The sequence below is a fragment of the Cryptomeria japonica genome, chromosome 9 (genome assembly GCF_030272615.1).
Source record: "Cryptomeria japonica chromosome 9, Sugi_1.0, whole genome shotgun sequence".
Classification (NCBI taxonomy): Eukaryota; Viridiplantae; Streptophyta; class Pinopsida; order Cupressales; family Cupressaceae; genus Cryptomeria; species Cryptomeria japonica.
This window is the reverse complement of record NC_081413.1, coordinates 55,043,158-55,064,470: the sequence shown is the minus strand read 5'-3', so window position 1 is coordinate 55,064,470 and position 21,313 is coordinate 55,043,158. Positions and strand designations below refer to the sequence as shown.

At 34.9% G+C, this 21,313-nt stretch overlaps 1 protein-coding gene across 2 annotated transcripts in view; it reads left to right on the top strand.

The window, feature by feature from the left end:
* The first annotated feature begins 1,712 nt into the window (after positions 1-1,712).
* Positions 1,713-21,313, top strand: part of LOC131040492 (peptidyl serine alpha-galactosyltransferase) — an 84,705-nt gene continuing 65,104 nt past the window's right edge. The window contains exons 1-2 of one of the 2 annotated variants that reach the window (XM_057973429.2): positions 1,717-2,570; positions 4,031-4,201. In XM_057973429.2, the coding sequence (XP_057829412.2) occupies positions 2,227-2,570; positions 4,031-4,201 (515 nt within the window). In that variant the 5' untranslated portion in view covers positions 1,717-2,226. Of the gene's footprint in view, positions 2,571-4,030; positions 4,202-21,313 lie in introns of both variants that reach the window. The other variant, XM_057973430.2, reaches the window with a different exon arrangement.

Here is a 21,313-nt window from a genome sequence, read left to right as displayed (position 1 = left end):
AAGTGGCACAACTTAGGATTGGTTACTTTTGAACACATCTTGAAATACGGTTCCCTGATCTCTTGGGATGCTCTTAGCTTGGAATTCAACCTCATCGTTTCCCAAGCCAGAACCTACAATGTACTCAAGACTACACTCAAACCCATCCTCTCCTCACCTGCCCCTTCTTCGCTCTCCCCAATCTCCTCCCTCTGTTGGGGCGATGGCTCTCCCCTCCCTCTAATGAAGGCCAAACTGATCTACTCTGCCCTTGCTGACTCCAAAGTATCCTAACCCATCTCAACAATATTTGGGACCTCACCTGGGATTCTAAAAAGTGGCACTCTAATCTCTTGAGATTCTGGTCTACTCCGATTGAACCAAAAAACTTCTTTGCCTGGAAACTTTTGTTTCACAAACTCCCTCTTAAGGACAATAATGGCAACCCCCTATTGTGTAAATTGTGTCGTCTCCTTGAGTCTATGCTAAATATTTTTTTTGAATGTCATTTTGCCAAAGAGGTGTGGAAATTGTTTGGTTTTTCAGTTGATAATAAATGTCTTTCTATTGATGACGTGGTACTTGGCTATATTAAAGGTGACAAGAAATGTGCTAGTCTCTTTTGGTCTGTTCTCTCTTTGGAAATTCATTGGATCATTTGGAAATCTAGGAATGATGATGTGTTTATTGGAAAGGGTAGATACCTCACTGAGTCTCTTAGGAGACTCATTTGTTACCTTGTTGCTATGCAGGTCACTGTGGTTCTACGACTGGATAAGGACAAATTTGACAGATGGCTGAATGATGGAACAACACATGCCTTCATTCGAGAACTGTCCCATGGGTTCACTTGGGACCGAATGGGAAGCAACAAGTCACACTTTGAGCAGGCGCTAATGAGATTTATGCAGGAGATGGAGGCAAGATAACAGAGAGAGGATTTCATTGAGATAGAACTGGAAGGACTGCCCTCCCACCCCTATAGGGACCAGTTCGCCGAAGGAAATGTACTGGTGTGGTGCGAGGGAGAGTTAGGATGCACTGCGTGGCTCCCCCCCTTGGGAGATAATATAGATCTTGACTCCTCCTCCCTCTTTAGTTAGTCGACAACATGTTTCCTCTATGATATATTTTGTATATGGGACATCCAACTCTGTAATTTTGTGATTCAACCGCAACCTGTGTATAATGCTCACATGATATGACCCGCCGACTTTCCTGCCATGTTTTTTTTGTTACTATGAGATCTATCTGCTAGCTGACTATGTGTTTTCTAGCTTAGTCTACTGAATTTTGTAATGATATTTTATGATACTTAATACAAAAAAACATAATATTCAATCAAGAAAAAACAATAACATTATATAATGAAAAGACATCACATTTCAATGGGCCCTTGAGAATTTGTTGGTGAAGTTGAATGGTTCTTAATGAGCCCACGAGGGATCAAGTCTTGCTGAGTGCATGACTTTGACATCTTGAAATGACGGAATGGATACCCTTTAATCCTTTAATCCTTAGGTCCAATAAGAAGACTCGTGACAAAGAAATTTCATACAATAATTAAAAAAATATAGTTTCGAATTTCTCAAAAGTTATTCACGTTTTCCCCATAACGGAACAGATATGAAGATCAGATAGTCATATCACACCAACCTAGTCAGAAACATGATGCGCGTATTTATAATTTGCACACACGTTTTTAAGATACCATTAAAAAATGACCCCTAACTAGGTATATTCACAAAGTCGAAGAAAATACAGCTACAAGTTGCATTAGAGAACAGCACGAAACGATCAACTCCATGGCACTAAAAAATGCATTCAGGCCAAAATTCACAGAAGTGCAATAGCAAGTAGTGACCGAGTCTTTGAACTCGGCTTGCATTGTGGGTCAAGTTAATCTACCCTGTATATAACCAGTATATTACAATGAGGGCATGTGGGCCCATCTATGGGAGTTGACCAGCCCCACCATAACATGCAGGGAAGCAGGTAATATTTATAGTGACATTGATTATAAATATTATCTAACTGGATTAGAGTTAAACAATTAAAAAAATGCAATTCTGTGAAGGATTTCACGGATCTGAGATTGGGTATTCCTGTTTATATTCACTAACGGTATATTTGGTCAAACTGGGTCTTGCAAAAATTGAGCACAATTGGCCTTGGAATCCATGGATGTTTTACATATCTGAGTGAGAAACAGTCTCATGCATTGATAGACAGGAGAGCTCTACAGACATGGGGACATCAGGGGCATTTATTAAGCTGCTGCAAGCATGTTTTGTCATGATTATGACAGCTGGTTTTTTGTTTGTTAGTCTTGGAGAGGCCATGGAGGTTGCAAATAACAAAACCCAAGAGCCCGGCTGGAGAATGCACACATTATTTTCTGTGGAATGCCACAATTATTTTGATTGGCAGACAGTGGGGCTAATGCACAGCTACAGAAAGAGTGGACACCCAGGTCCCATAACAAGGTTATTGAGCTGCACAGATGAGAAGCTTCAGGATTATAGAGGCATGGATTTGGCCCCCACTCATAAGGTGCCATCAATGAGCAGACATCCTGTCACTGGTGACTGGTGATTCATTGCCCCTTTTGTTATGTGATCTATGAATAATTGTCCTAACATGGCGTTTAGCTTTCTGGTACTGAAATTGGGTTATGTGATTGCATTTCTAATGAATCCCCTTAGTTTAAATATTCATTTTATTTGTGAGCAGAGGATAATTTAAGCGATGGAAACTGTTTTGCAAATAAAGAATAGTTGATAATTACTACAATATCGAAAATAAGAGATGTATGAACTATGCCAAAGAAAAACATAGGTTTTTTCATTTAGTATAAGCTAAATTTTTCTTCCAAAAGTTTCGAAAATTTGAGAAACTAGGCAATTAACCAACCCCACTCAGTATGCGTGTTTCTCTGTTTTTGAGTTGTTTTCGGGTAAGTAAGGATTTATTCATTCCTCCTGTTATAGTTTTCAAAAGTGAAAATAGACCCCTATCTGACGCATTGCTGTTTTCGAATTTTATGGTGCTCTTTTATTAAAAAATTGTTGAATTTGTCCACCTATCAGCAATTGCCCCTTGAAGTGTATCAATTTTTTTGGTGAAAAACCTGCAGTTTTTGGCATGCTGGAATCCCATTTTCAGGTTTCCAAAACTTCCAGTCCTGGAAACTCTTAAAGAAGGCATGGAACGTAAAAAAATATTTCTCGCAAATTTGGAAACTCTCCAGAAGTTACCTTTGCTGGAACTCCTATTCTCAGAATATTTTCAAGAATTCAAAAAGTGTTTCCAGGAGTTTCCTGAAGTTGCGATGATGTTTCAAGATTCTTCACAAGTTTCTGCCATTTCAGATACATTCTCTTTCACTTCCTTAAGCTGTTTACAGGAATTTCTATTTGCTGACCTAGCCGTCTTCTTCTGGGAAGGCTCAAATTGTATCAGTACATTATGATTTAGGTTAATTAGATGCAAGATTCATATTTACATTGTTCTAGTTTGTAACGAATCCATGAATGTCATGAGAGCAATTTTTACGCGTGCGAAACCATCATGCCACACAAAATCTGGACAGCTATTGATAACTTAATAAACATGTATATAATAGCATGGTCTAATCTGAAAATTTACTCCCACTAATGATTTTGTGTTTTTGAAATGAAATTCAGTTAGACAGTAACTGATCTTATTAGTGATAGCTCTTGGTTATTCTAGAGGTAACTAATTACTAATGATAACCTTGTATTTTCAAAATTTCATTTGAATATTTCTTATTTTCTAAGAAAAGAACTGCTGAAAAGGCCTAATTAATTTGTTGGCCAGAAAAAAAGGCAAAACAAGTTGATTGCTTCAAATTTTGTTCATTTTTTAATTTAAGAATGAACCATCTTGATTGAGCACCATATGTGCCTGTATGCACCTGTTCTAAGGTCTGTTTTTCCTACCAATGTGTAGCTCACCTTTAACCTTTTCCTTGTTCTTTGTTACGCTGCTAATAATGCCAGGGGTTTCCATGATGTCCATTTTGGTTCAGGTATCCAGCAATAAACAAACCAGCAGGTGTTGTCCACTGGCTTAATCATAGCGAAGATGCAAAGAATGTTGACTGGGTTGTAATTTTAGATGCAGACATGATTATCCGAAGACCAATTATTCCTTGGGAACTAGGTGTAGAAAAGGGCAAACCTGTGGCTGCACACTATGGGTATGTATGTCAAGTTTCAATTGGTTCAGTCTGATAACTAGCTAGTATTGTATCTGTTAATTTTGTATTTTGATTGTTGAGTAGAAATTCATGTTTCATCATGGTTTTTCAAAATGTAAATTCTTGGCCTTTCTATGTATATATTATTAAAACATTACATTTTTCCGTATTCCCTTGTAGTTTAAAAAATAAAAAATAAAACTAGTCTTTACCTGCATATACATGCATGGCTCAGTTGGGCATAAAATGGGTATACCACCTATTTTCAACTGGAAATATTAACCTTTCAACGCGGAAAGTGCATTATTGAAGAAAAATAGTGGTCATATGTATGGCATATGTCCGGAAATTTCTCTAAATGCACTTTACAGTTGGATAAGAATTTATTAATTGTGTTCAGCACTAGATCATTTCTCGTTTTAAACACATGCTGGTAATTTTATTTATGGGTTTATGTTGCTTTGGGGAATTAATCGCAAAACAAAAAAAAGTATAAGATTTTTTGAAAAAAATGGATTTACAAAAAAATGTAAAAAATTGTATAAAAACAGTCAAAAACTACTTTTTTATTTTTTTATTTATATTTAAGGGCGTTTCCATGGCATAGAGATATTGTAAGCAAATAAAATAGAGAATTCAACACATGAATTGTAGAAAATAGATTTTTGTTGTTTATATTCATATTGTTGATTACAGTGCACAAAACATACCACAACAACATAAATAATAACTAGATTGTGACAGGTGCAGAATGACTTTGTACAAAGTCAACCTATAAACTAAGAACAAACTTCCAAAAAATCAAATGTAGCCAATGACATGCTAGAGGGCAGAAGGCCTTGATGATGAAGCTCCTGGGTGAGAGCTTGTCCTAACTTGTACAATAATATGAGGATCCAAGCTGGCTTGCCCCATGATATCAAAATCATCAGGCCCAAGAAAATAATAATCATTAGCAGTCCACTCATACTCTGGATCAATCTCGTCAAGGTCAATTGGTTCGTCTTCTTTAATAGTTCCAATTTTTGCCCTTGTAGAAATTAGTCTTTGCTTTACAAGTGAAAAACACAATGAATACAATTTCAACTAAATGCAAGTATATTAAAATTCTTAGCTAGACCTTTTTTTAGCTTAAGTTGTTGTGTTAGGTGGTTGGATTTCTTGAAATGTATGTGTTTAAAAACACTCCAATTACGCTCACAAGCAGATGAGCTGCATGGTTGGGTCAAGATGCGTACTGCCATCCAATTACCTAAGATTTTTGCATTCATGACCAAAACAATCCCACCATTGAGCTGAAAAAAACATTATATGGAGATGATATTGTAAGAATATCTTAAAATCTTAACAAATGAAATGATCATGTTGACAAAATAAAGAGACTGTCAAAAGTTAATAGTCAAAAGTTAATAGAGTCTACCTGGTTGGAAGGTCTTTCTACCTTCCATGACACCCCTAGAAGAGAGAAAACCCTTTTCCTGCTTGTACGTTTGCAACTCTGACATAGCTTCATTAAATTGATCTGGGCTTGGAAACATTTTGTCCATGTACTTGAAGAAATCTTGTGTGATCTGAGTATCAATATCTTTGAATGAAGTTTTGTAGAACAACGATGGATTGAGAAAGTATCCTGCAACATGGAGAAGAGAGTGCATCTGCCCATCCATCTTCTATCAATTTGTTGTGACGTTTTCACACATCGCCCCATTGCAAATGGGGACCCATGTTTTTTGCTCATTTTTGCTCGTTTTCGCTTTGCTTTTTAGGGTTTTGGTTTGAATCCAGTCGGTTTTGGGAGCTTTTTGAATTTCCTTTTCTAGAATGCAAATTTTGAATGCAATGAATTCGCTAGAATGGTCTAATTTTCAATTGGAATGTTGATGCAGAGCTTAAATTTGTCTAAGTGTTGAAGATGAAATGTGAATTTTTGTCCAATTGAATATTTTTTTGACCAAATTTTGACATTTTTGATTTTTGATCCTAGGCATTTCAAATGATTTGTTTTCGCCTTGTGAAGTGTTAAAATGTGTAAAATCATGTTATTTTGGCCTGTAGGAGCAAAATCGCTCCTGTCCCTCAGTGAAGGACGGGAGCTCGTTTTCAAATATTTTACTATTCCTGCAGGGTCAAGATGAATTACGAATTGGAAGTGATGGAGAAAGGCGAGATCTTTCCATTGAATATAAATTGAAGATTTTCATGAGCACAGAAATGCCTCCAGGGGAAAAATCGCTCCTGTCCCTCAGTGAAGGACCGGAGCTACAAATCCAATTTTGCTTTGTCCTTGCAAGATTTTAACGTCTTGACGATGTGAAAAGGTCCAAAGAGGTGCATTTTATCAAATGAATATAACTTGAAGCGCTGTCGGGGAGATCAATAGGGTGGCAAGTCCGGCTTGAGTGAGGTCCTGATCCTGAAATTTGGCTAAGTCTGGAATGTCCTGACCCTGAAATTTGACTAAGTCTGGAAACTGAAAAAAACCTCCAAAAACTAGATTTTGCAATATAACTCCTGGAGGTCTGAAACCACTCTCAAACATCCTGAAAGTATATATGGAATATAACTTAAAGTATAAGTGACATTTCCTTCTATGTTTCTTCTCACTTATACTTAAATGTTATATTCCATGAAAATTATCCTGATAGAGAGTGCGAAAAGTCAAATTTCGCTCGTGTCCTTCTCCAAGGGTCCAGAGCGAAAAGCGCTCCTGTCCCTCTCCAAGGGACCAAGGCGAGTCGCTCGTGTCCCTCACCAAGGGACTAGAGCGAAAATGCTTAGTTGAGCCATTCCTGACCTTGTTTGGACGAATCGAGACATCAAAGGCAAGGAAAGAGGCGAAATGAACGCGTTTAAGACAAATTGAAGATTACCAAATGCCAACAAGGGACCAAAATGCCTAGGTTCGCTCCTGTCCCTCAGGGAGGGACCAGAGCGATTTGCATAGGATCCTTCATTTACCTTCAAATGCATGTCAAGGCAAGTTTACACAAGATCAAGGACGTCCTTTAAGAGGCAATGAACGAGGAACCAAAGTTGAAAGATGACGCATTTCGGCTAGAGCTTCAAGATCGCTCCTGTCCCTCTCCAAGGGACAAGGGCGATGATCCTTCCAGACATCCATACGCCTTGTGGAAGCCAAGTAAGACAAGCATGGAATGAAGAAATAACACTAATGTTCGCCTTATGATGGAAATTTGAGAACAAAGATGCAAGATCAAGAAGAAACAATGGAGATCGCTCCTGTCCCTCAGTCAGGGACCAGGGCGATGAGGTACGTATCTTTCATCTTCAAAATTTGGCGCTCAAACAAACATTTTGAATTTATTTAAATGCTAAGAAAATCGATAATTTTTGAAAATTCAATTAAATGGCATTTAAATATTGCACTTAATATTAGTTAATTGTTTTTGCCTTGTAAAAAATCGAAATTGTTAAATTAAAAAAACGTTGGCAAATAATTAATTAAGTTTTTTAATAAAAATTGAGTGGAGCGCTTGATATTTATTTGTTTATTTTACTAAAAGTCGGCCTTTTACTTTATTTTAAAATTCGCGGCCTTAAGGTAAGTATGAGGTGAGCGCTATAAAGGGAGGGTGAGAATCTTCATTTTCACATTATCATTCTTCATTCACATGCGATTTGAGAAGGTGCGAAATTGTGTTCAAAGTGCGATTTGGAGTTTACAAAGCAAGGTGGTGCCAAGGTTATCCAAGGTGGTGCAAATCTAAAAGTTTCCATTTAAGCGAATTTGCCAAGGCATTAGAGATCACGTCCAAGACTTGAGGGGTGGCGAAGGTGATAAGAGGAACGTTCTTTTGAAGATCACATCAAGACTATCGAATTTCAATTTTGCCTAGGCAATTTTATTCATTTTGCATTCTAGAGTTAGCTCTTAAGTAAGGTATGGCAAGATCTCTTGTTTTAATTTCGAATTTTGATCATCATTGCCTTAATTTTGAATTTTGAAATTTTGTTTTGCCTTAGCTCAATCGTTTTTAGGAAATGATTAATAAAGGACTTATCATTAAGTTTCCTAAAAATTGCTCTCTAATTTATGTTATGTATTGCTAAATCATATTACTAATTTTGAAATGTTGTGTAGGCATCAAATGGAGATCTCATCAAGGAAAATCAGGACGGTCTTCGCCAGAAAAATCAAGCCAGGACAAGGGCGACCTCTTTCAATCCAGCATTCCAAGGCGAGGTACATCATCTTCCTGCACATCAAGGACGCAAGGAGTTAGAACAAAGGGATCGTTGAAGAAGTAAATAGTTCCGGATGAATTAATTGAAGCAAGTTTCTCAACAACATCAAGTTGAATATCTATCAAGTTACAAGTGTCAAATGAGGTGGCGTCCTAGTCATCATTTCTCCAATCAGTGAGGTCCACCTCAGCATGTCCAGATTCAATGTACTTAACTCATGGAAGGTGGCACAAACTCCGATGTACCTACCCCGGCTATCCATTGGTCGATTTTTCTAAAAGCGACATGTGTCCAAGCAATACAATTTTGTCATTGGTCAAGCATTAAATGTTATGTAATGGTTGTAACAAACCCTAATTAGGGTTTTCATTGTTGAATCTTGGCCATTGATCTTGAATTGATCTAAGCCATCAAATTGTATTGTGGGCACTATATAAGCCCAGGCATTTCATTTGTAAAGGCTAATTAGCAATAAATTAGAGAGATGATATAGAAATAGTTGAAAGTAGTTAGTAGATAGAGAGTAGAATAGGAGGACAAGGCAAGAAATTGTTGCCATTGATTGTAAACAAACTCCATTTTCATTGAAGTAATGGTGAAATATGTCGTTTTCTTGCAATTTGCATGGTTTCTTGTTGAGTCTTCAATCTTAGATGGTAGATGATTAAATGAATGGAGGAAATGTGATTGATTGATGGTGGAATTCGTATGTCCATACTACTAGCAGTTTGTTGATTGCAGACTTGCCTTGTGTAGTCAACTGGAATCATTCAGCCTAAGCTCAATTTCAATTTGTCGCTTCTTCATTGATATGCATCAACTTGGATGGTATCTATGCCTGCGGTGATGATTTGAACATCATAAAGCTTCCCTAGAAGATCGCACTAGCCTTGTGTAGATGTTCCATTGATGTCAAAACAAGATCTAGTTAGAGTTTCATCAAAAATCAAGTCATTGCTCCTACATTCTTAGTATTAGGATTAGATCCTCTCTTCGCCCTTATCCTTTTTTTTCATTTTTTTTCAAATCTAAGTCAGTAAGAGCCTGTGTCCAGCAAAGCAGATCGGAAGTTCAATCATCACATGTAAGTCCCCTTGTGATCCCAGCAAATCACATCATACCACTGGAGCTTGTCCACACGTAGAGACCCTACATCAAAGAACCTTGGAGTCTACCTAACTGATCCTTTACGCGAATCTTCAGCAGTTAGAGACTATTTTCTCAAGAGAGGATAAGATGCCTTTAGGTATTTTATTCTGTGTATGATGGTGTACAAAATACACGTCAACACAATTATGTCCCACAACGGCATATACCTATCCCTATTATTTTCCATCTTACTCCTCATTACCTCCTTGGCCCTATCCATGACCTCATATAAATATATGATGGGGGATTTTTCCCCATCCACTAGTCTCAAGACTTTTACTAGAGGCTTTGAAAAATCTACAATTTGTTCAACTGCATCCTAAACACTGGTAGAATACATGTATACAGTCATTGTTATGCTTTCTACTTGAATTGTGAATCCAAACTCCATCCACTCGGTTGAAACTTACATTTGCCTCAAATTAGTTTTTGTTGACATAGAGTTTGTAGTGCAAGGAAGTGTGTTGAAAATCTTGTCATCCCTTGGTCGAACTAGCTCCTTGCCCCTTGTGAAAGAGCACATTATAGACAAAACCCTTGTGTTATTGTAGATAAATTTGGTAATCGTGCAAGCCTTCTGCAATACCTCCTTAACCCATTCAATTTTTTCAATGTCCTCTAGGGTTAGATTAAGGCAATGTGCTGCACATGGGTAAAAAACATAGAGGGGTATTTGTCTGTTAGGAGTTTCTCAGTAGCAACACAAGCAACACCATTGTCTATTATAAATCAAACCACATTTTGTGGCCATACATTGACTACCAAGTCATAAATCTTGAACAATGCAGTTGCAGGTTTGATTATATTTGATGCATCCACAGATTTCAAAAAAATAGTGCCAATATCACAAGAGACAAGGAAGTTAATGAGGGTTTGGTGCATTCTATATTTCCATCCATCTGACATAATGCTGCAAACACTATTAGCTCACTCTAATCGATGCTCTTCAACATCTTGAACATCCCGTACTGCATCTTTGAGCATACCAACCCTCAATGTCTTGTAAGATGGGGCTTGAAACCCATGACCTGCAGTTGCAATAGCATCCACCATACCTTTCCAATATGGAAATCTGACTGCATGGAATGACAAGCTTAGGGGAGTACCTAAAATTCACAATCACCTTCTTTGCTTGTTCATGAACATTTTTCCTCCATCTTGTACTCTCCAAAGTGGCCTGTGATCATGGTGTAGTATGATGTTGGAAGAAATCATGAATGTTTCCTCCACCTGTGTTTGATCCACGTGCTATAGAAGAAGGTGCTGACCCAGATTCCCTGAAACCCCCTTTTTCAATATTTGTAGAACTAGAATCTATTTCAACACCAGTTCTTGCCTTTTTGGCCTTACCATCAACAATCCCAATAAGAGCTTGTTTGGCCTGATACATGACATTTGTAGGGCACTGTGTGCAAATGGTAGTGTTATTTCTTGATTCTTTTGTCAATGCCATTTGAAACGATAAATTCCACCATTGATGTCACTTAGACACCAATTGTATTTAACTTTCGTACTACTAGCAATTGGTGTGCAATGTGTCCACACAAAGTCTTTTTGATGTGGCATTGTGATCAAGAATCAAATCTGCAAAAGCATTTTAATTTAGTCTTTCAACTTTTTGACGTAGTAGTTGTGTGTTGATAAGTGATGCTCACCATTTAGATAGATAGTTTTTTAAGATTGCATGAAGTTTTTGCAATACAAAGAAGTTTTCTGTAATTAAAAACATGGACAGAATTTTGTTTTAAGACTACTAACTGTTTTTTTGGAGGCTGCAATCTCTATAAAAGGGGTCTAGTTTTTTATAATTCCTAACTTTCTTAAAATTATGTTTTAGATGTTTTCTTGCAAAACTAATTCTTAGAAAGTTAGAAGTTTCTTCTAGCTGATGAATCTTCAAGAACTGATAAGTTTGTGAATGCATATAAATTACAATAACATATCAAAGTTGTAATTTTGATGGAAAAGTTCACTATCATTTATCAAACTATTAGCTGTGCCATCTAAAACTAAATGAAATTAGCTAAGGCAAACTAATGACTCTTTCCCCTAACCCTGTCTGTTGTGCCATATGGGAGCTTTAGAATGGAGACCTAAATACTTAAACCAAAAATAGTACCAAAACATATAAACCAAAAATGAAAATGAAAATGAAAATAATCATATTTCCCACTGTACAATGCAGCAAGTAAATGCTTAAATTGCAAATGACATTATTTATGTTAATAACTTTAAACCAGCATATAAAAATATTTTCTATGGCCTACAGAATGAATTATGTGCCTATGGCCTTGCAAAGTTGTAACGCTCTAAGTTCCTGGATATTTAAGCTGTAAAGTTGTAAGTTGTAACTAGCATATAGATGTTTTTGGATTGCATCTAAGTTGTAAAATTTTAACCAGCATATAGATGTAAATATTTTTTATGGCCTACAGAATTGAATTACTTGTCTATGGCCTAAACAATTGAATTATGTTGTAAGTTGTAAGTTGTAAGTTTTTAAAGACAAAATGCAATTTCAGGTCAAGTGTTTAGACAGCGGTAAAAAACTAAACACAAAACCAACCCAACCCCTTGAATGTCTTGATAACTCTACCCTAGACAGCAAGCAACAACCTCTTCCTTCCAAGATATGAGATTGTAGACTCCTAAAATTGTCCTACCCTAATTAAATAAATGTTTTATGATTTATCTATTTAATTATTTTAGTCTAAGCCTTATATTAATTAAATAGGTTTTTTATTTACTTAATTAATTAATTATTCCTCTTCTAGCCTTTCCCTATTTAACTAAATATTTTTATTTATTTAAATTATCCTTTTTCTAAATTAAATTAATATTTTATTTATTTAATTGGCCCCACCTCTTCTATTAATTAAATAAATATTTATTTAATCAATTCATTAGCATTTTCCTTCCATGACATTTGTCATCTATCTCTTAATTTACCTTTAACCACTTCTCGAATAGTTTCCAATTTTCTATATGTACCTCCCAATTTGAGCCGACCATATATCTCTCCACCTCTTAATCCTAGCCCTTCATTTTCTAAGGTACTCTCTATATAAAAGTATCTTTTCATCCCTAATGTGATCATAACCCTAATCACTCAATCAATCAATGCTCATTCAACCTTCATAGCGATCACTCAAGCATCTACACAACCACAATCCGTTCTTTGTTGAGCTGGTGCTCAATACAAAATCTGAGAGCAACCATATCAAGCAAGATCAATGGAGATCAAACCCTACTAAGCATGTGAATGGTATAATCTTCCTATTTTGATGTTTTGCATGTTTTAGGTTCTTCATTGGTGTATGATGGATTTCATTGTAGAACTAGGGTTTTTATGTCGTTGAATTTTTGTTGGTTTTACAATATTTTAGTCTTCTGATTCTATCGCACACAGAGATTATATTGCATTTCATATCAAATTAACTTCAAATATACACAAAAACTAATCAATTGGTTTAAATTCAATCACACACATATATTCACAACGAAACAAGTATTCTTGTACTATGATATGAATACAATTTTAAGTGTATTATGTGAAATTTGCATGGCTGGAATGTTGAAATCTCAATGAGATTCTGGTCCATCAACCTTCACATTTGATGCTAGATCATGTCTTTTTTTTTAACTATTTTATCTATAAATGAATTTGTTGAATATATTTCTGTTTCTCCCAGGTGTCAAACTTTAGATTAGAGGTAATGGCAGCTGTTACATGATTTGTTCTCAGTTGTGATCTGCCTGTCTACAGTCATTGTATAAATTAAAATTCAATGAAAGGTCAAACTATAGATCTAAATAGGCTTTAGGCTTTAATACATAAACCATGACCACTTTGTTGGTATTTTCTTCTCAAGTTCACTTTCTTTGATTAACAGGGAATAGTTGATTTTTATAATATTTTACCAGCTGCAAAACTATTTGATGCTTGTGATTCAACAAAAGAAAATGAGATGGAATGAACTCGAATATTTTTGCCAAATTCCAGAGAAAGGTGAAATATCATATAGGAAATAGACTGATAGTTTATATAATTAAATGGATGCATTGTCAATGTGAAACAATGAAGACTCAATTAACAAACTATTAATCCTAAGTTCCATCTTCCACTGTCTATGCAATCATATTCTACCTCTTTTTAAATCATTCGCATTTAGAAATCGATGTAGATGGGTTTGGTAGAAAAATACAAAAAAAGAAATAGACGCCTACCTCCCACATGATTTCTCAATTGTGCAACGCTAGCACCCGGCTGTTCAAACAAGCTTGCATCCCTTCGTGTCCCTCTGCATTGTAGTGGAAACAAGCCTGGTGATGTTGTTTCAGTGTTGTGTGTCCATTTTATAGAGTATCGCTGCGCTTTCGTGGGGTTTTCCCCTTTGCGTTTTGTGTTTAGGGTTTCTGGCAGTTTCCCACAGTTTTTTGCTGATAAATCGCCTAATAATCGGGAAAAAGCTGTTGATACTCGTTCACTGGAAATTGCAATTTTTTGGGGGTAAAAATTGCGGCCATGGGCGATTACTCAATTTTTTTAACTTTTTTTGCTTCTTTGAACTTAACTAAATTAGATTTCTGGTTGTTAAATGAGATAAAAATAAATTTAAAGATCAAGAAAACCTATGACACATGGACTATGACCAAAATTGTTAGCTAAACACATTTGGTAATGTTTAATTTTGAAAATGACAAAACTAGCTCACATGCTGACATACAAGAAACACAATCAGGCGTGGACTGGTAGAAATGCATGTCAGCTCATATATATAGAGTGGGAATGGATATTTAAAAATGCTAGAACATTTCCAGATCATTAAGAAATTGATATTGGAAAAATAAACCTAAGATATACACAGGCGGGTGTATATTGTTGAACATATTTCTATTCACAAATTGATGATGAATGATGCCAAAAAGGCAACAAAATATGTAATCATTCTTCCTTACAAATGCCTTACCAGTTATCAGTAATTGTGAGAACAAAGTTTCATATTATGAATGCCTTTAACATTCTTCTTCCTTCAAATTCAAGATGCTTTGTTCTCTGCTTGCCTAATGGTCCACTCAAACTCTCTTTTCTGATTACATGCATATACAAGTGATGAGAGAAATTATTATGTTGAGGAGATTGAAGAATGTTTTAGCAGTTGTTTTTCATTTGGTAGTTTCTTTAATACAGAAGCTATGCATCAGTCCATTTTACTATTATTGGTTTTTATTTGCAATCATACGTTTTTACTGATAGTGGAGATGCCTGAGAGGGATATCATTGGATATCATATATCTTGTTCTTACCAGTCCTGTTGAGTGCATGCTGATCATCTATGGCCATTAACTTTCTTTCATTTCCATGAATTTCCAGTTTCAATCCCTAATCAAATTATTTCTCTGTACAAAGAATTGCTGCATGACCACAATCATCAGCATTTTATAAACAGTGCTTCCGACATAAATTATTCTTTTCAATATGCCAGTGGGTATTCCGTGGTGATGTAAAAACCCAAAATTTAAGGGTTCATGCATGGAGATAGATGATGAAAATCATGAGACTTCTCAAGACATGGATGTTGATTATGCTCCTGAGATTCAGAGGGAGTCTACAGAACCTGATGTGAATGCAACATCTTTAATTGATGAGTTGGATAAATTTAATAATAGTGATAAATTGTTTTGGATAATGTGTCTCTGAGTGCTTTTAACACATGATCAACATCCATGTCTTGAGGAGTCTCATGATTTTCATCATCTATCTCCATGCATGAACCCTTATCTAAATATTTCACCTCATGTAACGGATTATTAAATTTATCCAACTCATCAATTAACCTTTAGACTTTCGGAATTTAACTAAGGTGATATTGATGAGGTAAAATAACTAGATATGTTGAAGAAAAATTAACATGTTTTGCATTCGAATTATTATTAAATATCAGGGGTCACTCCCATCATAATGAGGCAATGCCACCTTACCCAGTGCATGCTGGAAGTCTCTGAATTGATGAACCTTTGTTCTCAACTCTAATGCCTCCTCTCTTCTTCCTCTGATTCAGGGATTCATTTAGAGATTAATGGTTCTGAATCTCATTAGGTAATGTTGCATACTCTGCATAACTAGCCCTCAACTCATCAACCAAAGGAAGCTGTACCTCTGGAGCAACCTATATCTCCTCCATACATGTGAACGTGGGCTAAAGTGGTCTAGGAACAGACCCTAATGCTACTGCAGCAGTACGTCTTTTAGTATTGTTTTGCTCCATGAATATGAATAAGTTATGGAAGAGAACCAAACCAGAGGTAAACCCATAAATTACCAATCCATACTTTAGAATTTATTGCATTCCTAATTTATCAACATAATTTTAACATGCTAGAAATTTGATATAGCTGATTTAGATTTTGCTTGGCCATAAGTATTTGCTTAAAAAACAGAATTACTATATTATCCCTAAAATTGTGATGGTCTAAATGCTGAAGATTGAAAAAATAGTAAACTAAAACGAAATGAAGCTAGTGGATGATTGAGAGTTGAAACAACATATAAAAAAGAGAATTAACACAAGCACTGAAATGAACTATAAAAGAGAGAATTGCCATAAGAATTTACCATGTAGTAAACCAATGTGAAAATTATCCAGAAGAGTGGGACCATACCTTCTCAGTGCCACCATCATAATGTAAGATTTACAAGCTATTTGATTTAATAGAGCCTAGAAGAACACAATAAGACTTTTGCAGTATTACTACAATGCATTAAAAGCGTTCCTTGCTCCGTAAATTTGCTCAAACAACATGCTATGGCCCTCTCTTGCCACCATTACAATGCAAGATTTACAAGCTAGTTGCTTGCTCTAATAGAGCCTAGAAGAACACAATAGAACTTTTGCAGCACTATCATATTGCATTAAAAGCTATGTTAGCCCGAGTTTCTGGGACAGGGGGATGCATTTCTGAGTCCCTGATTTTCAAGCCATTTTGGGGGACGACCAGGCAACGGCTTTATAAAAAATAGGGAGTATTTAAAATATATAGGGAAATTTGAAATATTCACATGATAACATGGATAAAGCATACATATATACATTATAGAACCTTAATATATAACATTTGTGTTAAATTGAGAGTTCACATGGGAGAAAGTCAATCAAATTAGCAAAACTCAAACCTTAATTCAAATTGCTTTCAGAATTCATTGTCCATATGCATGTGATATTTAAAAACAGCGTGTAAGTTATAACAAAATGCCCAAAGGCTACAAGTTTCATTTTTAATTACAATATGAAAATACAAAAAAAACAAAGTATATTGCTGCCCCTAATCTGCATCTTTCAACACTGCATAAAAAATGCTCTTCCTTCAAACCTTGCTGCAATTTAAAAGCTTTCCTTGTCCCGTAAATTTGCTCAATTGTCATGTTCCCTTCTTGATCATTATATATATAAAAACCTAAATGAAATAATTATTATTAATATAATATTTATTAATAAAAGATTGATTGAAATCCTTAAATACTTGTTTATTTATTAAAAAATATTATTTAAGTAATATTCATTAATAATAATATTCCGAAAATATTCAAATAAGAATAAATCAATATTATTATAAACATCAGATTGTCATACATAAGAAAGTTGAATATTTTAGATAATCATTACCATCAGCAAAGATTATCATGAATGGCGGATCGGTCATACAAGAAGCCAATCTAATCAATGAAAGTTATAAAGATAGCAACTGCAGATCGTGGTTGGAATTCAGTGGAATTAAGGCATTAAAGAAGGTAAGAACCTCCACGAAATCTTCTTGTTAAGGATCTATTAATGTTAAAGTGATTAACCAATCAAACGATTAGTCATGATATCGATAGAGGTTAAGAAAATGATTATGATAACAGCGATTTTAGAAAATAAATAAACAAATCACGGTTTGCATACAAACCGATTTACATATATTCTGGGAGGTGCGATAATGAGGCATCGTGTCTCTTAGGCATTTAAGAGATGCGACCCTTTAGTGTGGCAAGATATACATTGAGGATCCATTTTGAGATATGTTTATGAAGCCCGATAATGTCTTTATGCAGAATTTGAGTAGTAATATAAACCATAGACTGAAATACGTATTATGTTAATACATAATTTCATGACAGTGGCAGACCAGATCTGACATATGTCAGTTCTGTCTGCCACTACCTGCCACTAAATATATTAATAACCAATATTTTAAGCAGTGGTAGAGTTATAAAATGGAGAAGAGGATCTTTTCTAATTATTCCAGGGAAATCTGCTCTACGTTGAGTGATTGCCGTTGGCATGGTTAGTTGCATATACAAAAGGAAAGAAAGTGAGATGATATTGGCAGCCATCCAATAGATTGCAAACGATTATATATGGTCTGTGCCATCGATCAGATCAGAACTGAACTGTTATTAAGTTACAGGCAGTAACATCCTGTCCTTAGTGGTATGTATAGGAACGGGCTCAGTATCTATAATATAGAAGGCCGCTGATGTTGTTATGCAGAATTTAATAATATTATGAATATTAATAATGACATAATAATTATAACTTACTGGAATACAGGTAACTGCTCTGCAGTAATATATATAGTATCTGAGAATAGATAAAGGTATTTGAATATATATATAAATATATACATCCATATAATTATATATATATACACATATGCAGAAACAGTGCTTTGATCAGAACAAAATAAATCTGAGATTATACATCAGATGGAATTATCAATCAAATATCAGGGAAAAGATTATGTTATCATTAATTGGATTAATGTCAAGAGGGTTTGGTCTCCTAATCAATGTAGTTTAAGTCATATTATAGGTATACAAGAAGGTCATATGAAGAAGTAAGAAGATTATCTTATACAGTTGGATATTAATAAGTAGTAGGATGCAGATTTGAATGAGATGTGCTTTGATTTCCAAGACAGCAACACTTATGTACCAAGTTATATCGATAAGGAGATAGATTGCAGACTTAGGAAGGAGTTGTATGCGAACATTACTTCAGATTTAGAGCGAAGTGTATGAACTCCCAGCAGATTCAAAAGTGAGCATGAACAGACAAATAGTAGATTAGATGAGAATAATATAAGGGGTTTGAGATCATATTCATGATCAGGTTATATCAAATATAAGGAGTCTTATTACAGATTTTTAGTGAGGACTTTTATAGCAGAATTGTAAATAGCATCAGTTTATGGGAGATTTATGATCAGCATAAATCCATTGTCAAGACAGAGAAAACTATCAAGATAAGCTCCATCTTCCAAAAATTGAACTTAGCATTATGATTTAAATATTATAGTAAAATGTCTTTAGAATCAATGAAATTATATTTATAAATATTACAATTCTCACTTCTCTAGTTAGAATTGTTGTTTCAGGAGTAAAATCAAGGTAAATCCCAAATGGGGACATTACATCAATCAACATGCTTCACTTCTCTATTTGGCTATACACACATCCTAAAACTTAAGAACAAAAGATAGATGATCACAAGGGGTATATTAATACAAGTATGAGAGCAGTTGAATTGAACAGAAATACCAAACATCATTTCTCATTATGAGATGGAAGATGGAGCAGATGAAAACAGAGTTACTTTTGTTTGGAGTCTTTTGAACGAAGCATTTTCAGTACCTTTGACCTTCTTATGCCACTCCTCCAATTGGGTGTTAAGTTCAACTTTCAAATATGTCCTGACAGCATAGTAAGCTTGTCATGTGAGTTTTTTAATTACTTCAATTTCAGCTTTCAGCTATTTTTGTTCTTCAGACAATTTGTTTTAGTTATTTTATTTTCATCACATGCACTATTGCACTCTCCACGAGGGCTTCACTTTAATAAATTTTTTAGTTTTTTGATCTGCCATAAGGGGAAAGTTAAAACCTTGGAAACAATCTTTCTTGAAGAAAGGACCTGCCAATTCCTATAAAGTTTTAAAGCTTACAACTCAAAGTGAAACTGAAATTTAGCTGGATTTATCAATATAAATGATAGGCTGCTCATCAGAGTGTCATATTTTTCTTTGGGAAACTTCCTTTTTATATAACTCTTACCTGTGTAAAAATGTGTTTTCATGGACATTCTCTCAAACCTTGAGACTTTCTAGTGTAAATCTGATCTTCTATACATTTTTTGTTGGGATTTATGTCAACTGTGGGTTAATTTTGTGGTTTCATATATTGATCTGTCTTATGAGTTTATTTTTATGCAAAAAATGCATTTCTGAGCACTCTTGGTTTGCAGATCTATTTATTCTGAATACAGTTTTTTTTTTCTAGGCTGAAAATCTGCATTTTTGAGCCCAAGATGTTTTGATCTCTGTTTTCCAGCCTGGATGTGTGTTTTTCAGACTAGATCAGTGTTTCTACTAGTCTGCACTTGTGTTTTTCATGCCATATCTGCATTATTCAGGTTAGATCAGCATTTTTATGAGGCTTTATCTGCATTTTCAGACTAGACCTGTGTTGATTAGGCAGATCTGGTTCTCTGTATTTGCTGGTGTTATAATAAGAATCTGCAAAGACTCACTAAGATCCGTTACAGAAAATTTGCTTTGGATGTCTCAAGTTACTATTTTCCCTTTATTGTTGTAATTTGGTTGTACTTTTCTTCCTCTTTTTTCTATAAAAAATAGAGGAAAAAAAAGTTGCACTTCTACTCTTACATGTTTAGAAAAATCATGGATATTTCTAAATTGTTTCAGCATAGAAACAGAAATTGCAATAAACGTGTAATCAATCATTAAAATTGTGAATTACCACAGTTAGCATTTGTTTTCCTTGAGAAGAATCAGTTTTTTTAAACAGAATAGTGGTCAATGTTTATTGATCAATTTTTTGGTTTAAATGCATGAAAATCGCATTAAAATTGTGTTAAAATCTGTAACGTTCCATTCTAAAACCTCCTTATTTTTGCCTTAAATAGATATTCCACACTAACAATAATATTTGCATAATTAATTATAAATATTAATTTAACTTCAAACTTATAATTTTGATAAGTATTGATTTTGAATTTAAAGCATAATACAAATTTGATGAAATTGTTATGGTATTGATTGAATAACTAAGGAGTTGAAAGCTCCTTCAATAACAATTTACAAACACAAACAATGTTTCCATAAGAGAAACAATCGTGAACTGAAGCGAACGGAAAGTTTCTAAAATCAATAAAATTGCTTAAATGACCATTAAATAATAAATGTGAAAATATTATTTTAATATCCTCTCATAATTGTCATTTTACTAACAACACCAAGTTGCTCCTTAAATTTTACAAACTTGTCCGAGCTCAAAGACTTGGTTAGAATATTTGCAGTCTAATCCTCAGTTGGAACATACTACAAGATCACAGTTCCATCTTCAACAAGTTTTTGGATGAAATGACAATGAAGATCTACATGTTTTGTGTGCTCGTGGAAGACTAGATTCATGGCGAGTTTAAGCACCCCTTGATAGTCACAAAACAAGGTGAAGGTCTTGCTCGAGACATTTTCATGTTAGAAAATATCTTCCGTAGCATAGTGCCTCACATGTTGCTTTAACAGTTCCTCGATACTCTAATTCTGTTGAGGAAAGAGCTACCGCTTGCTGCTTCTTACTTGTCCATTTGACTGCACTCGTACCAAGACTGAAGACATACCCAAAAGTAGACTTCCTGTCATCAATAGAACCTGTCCAATCCAAGTCTATAAAACCAATCAGCCTAAGATTTTTGCT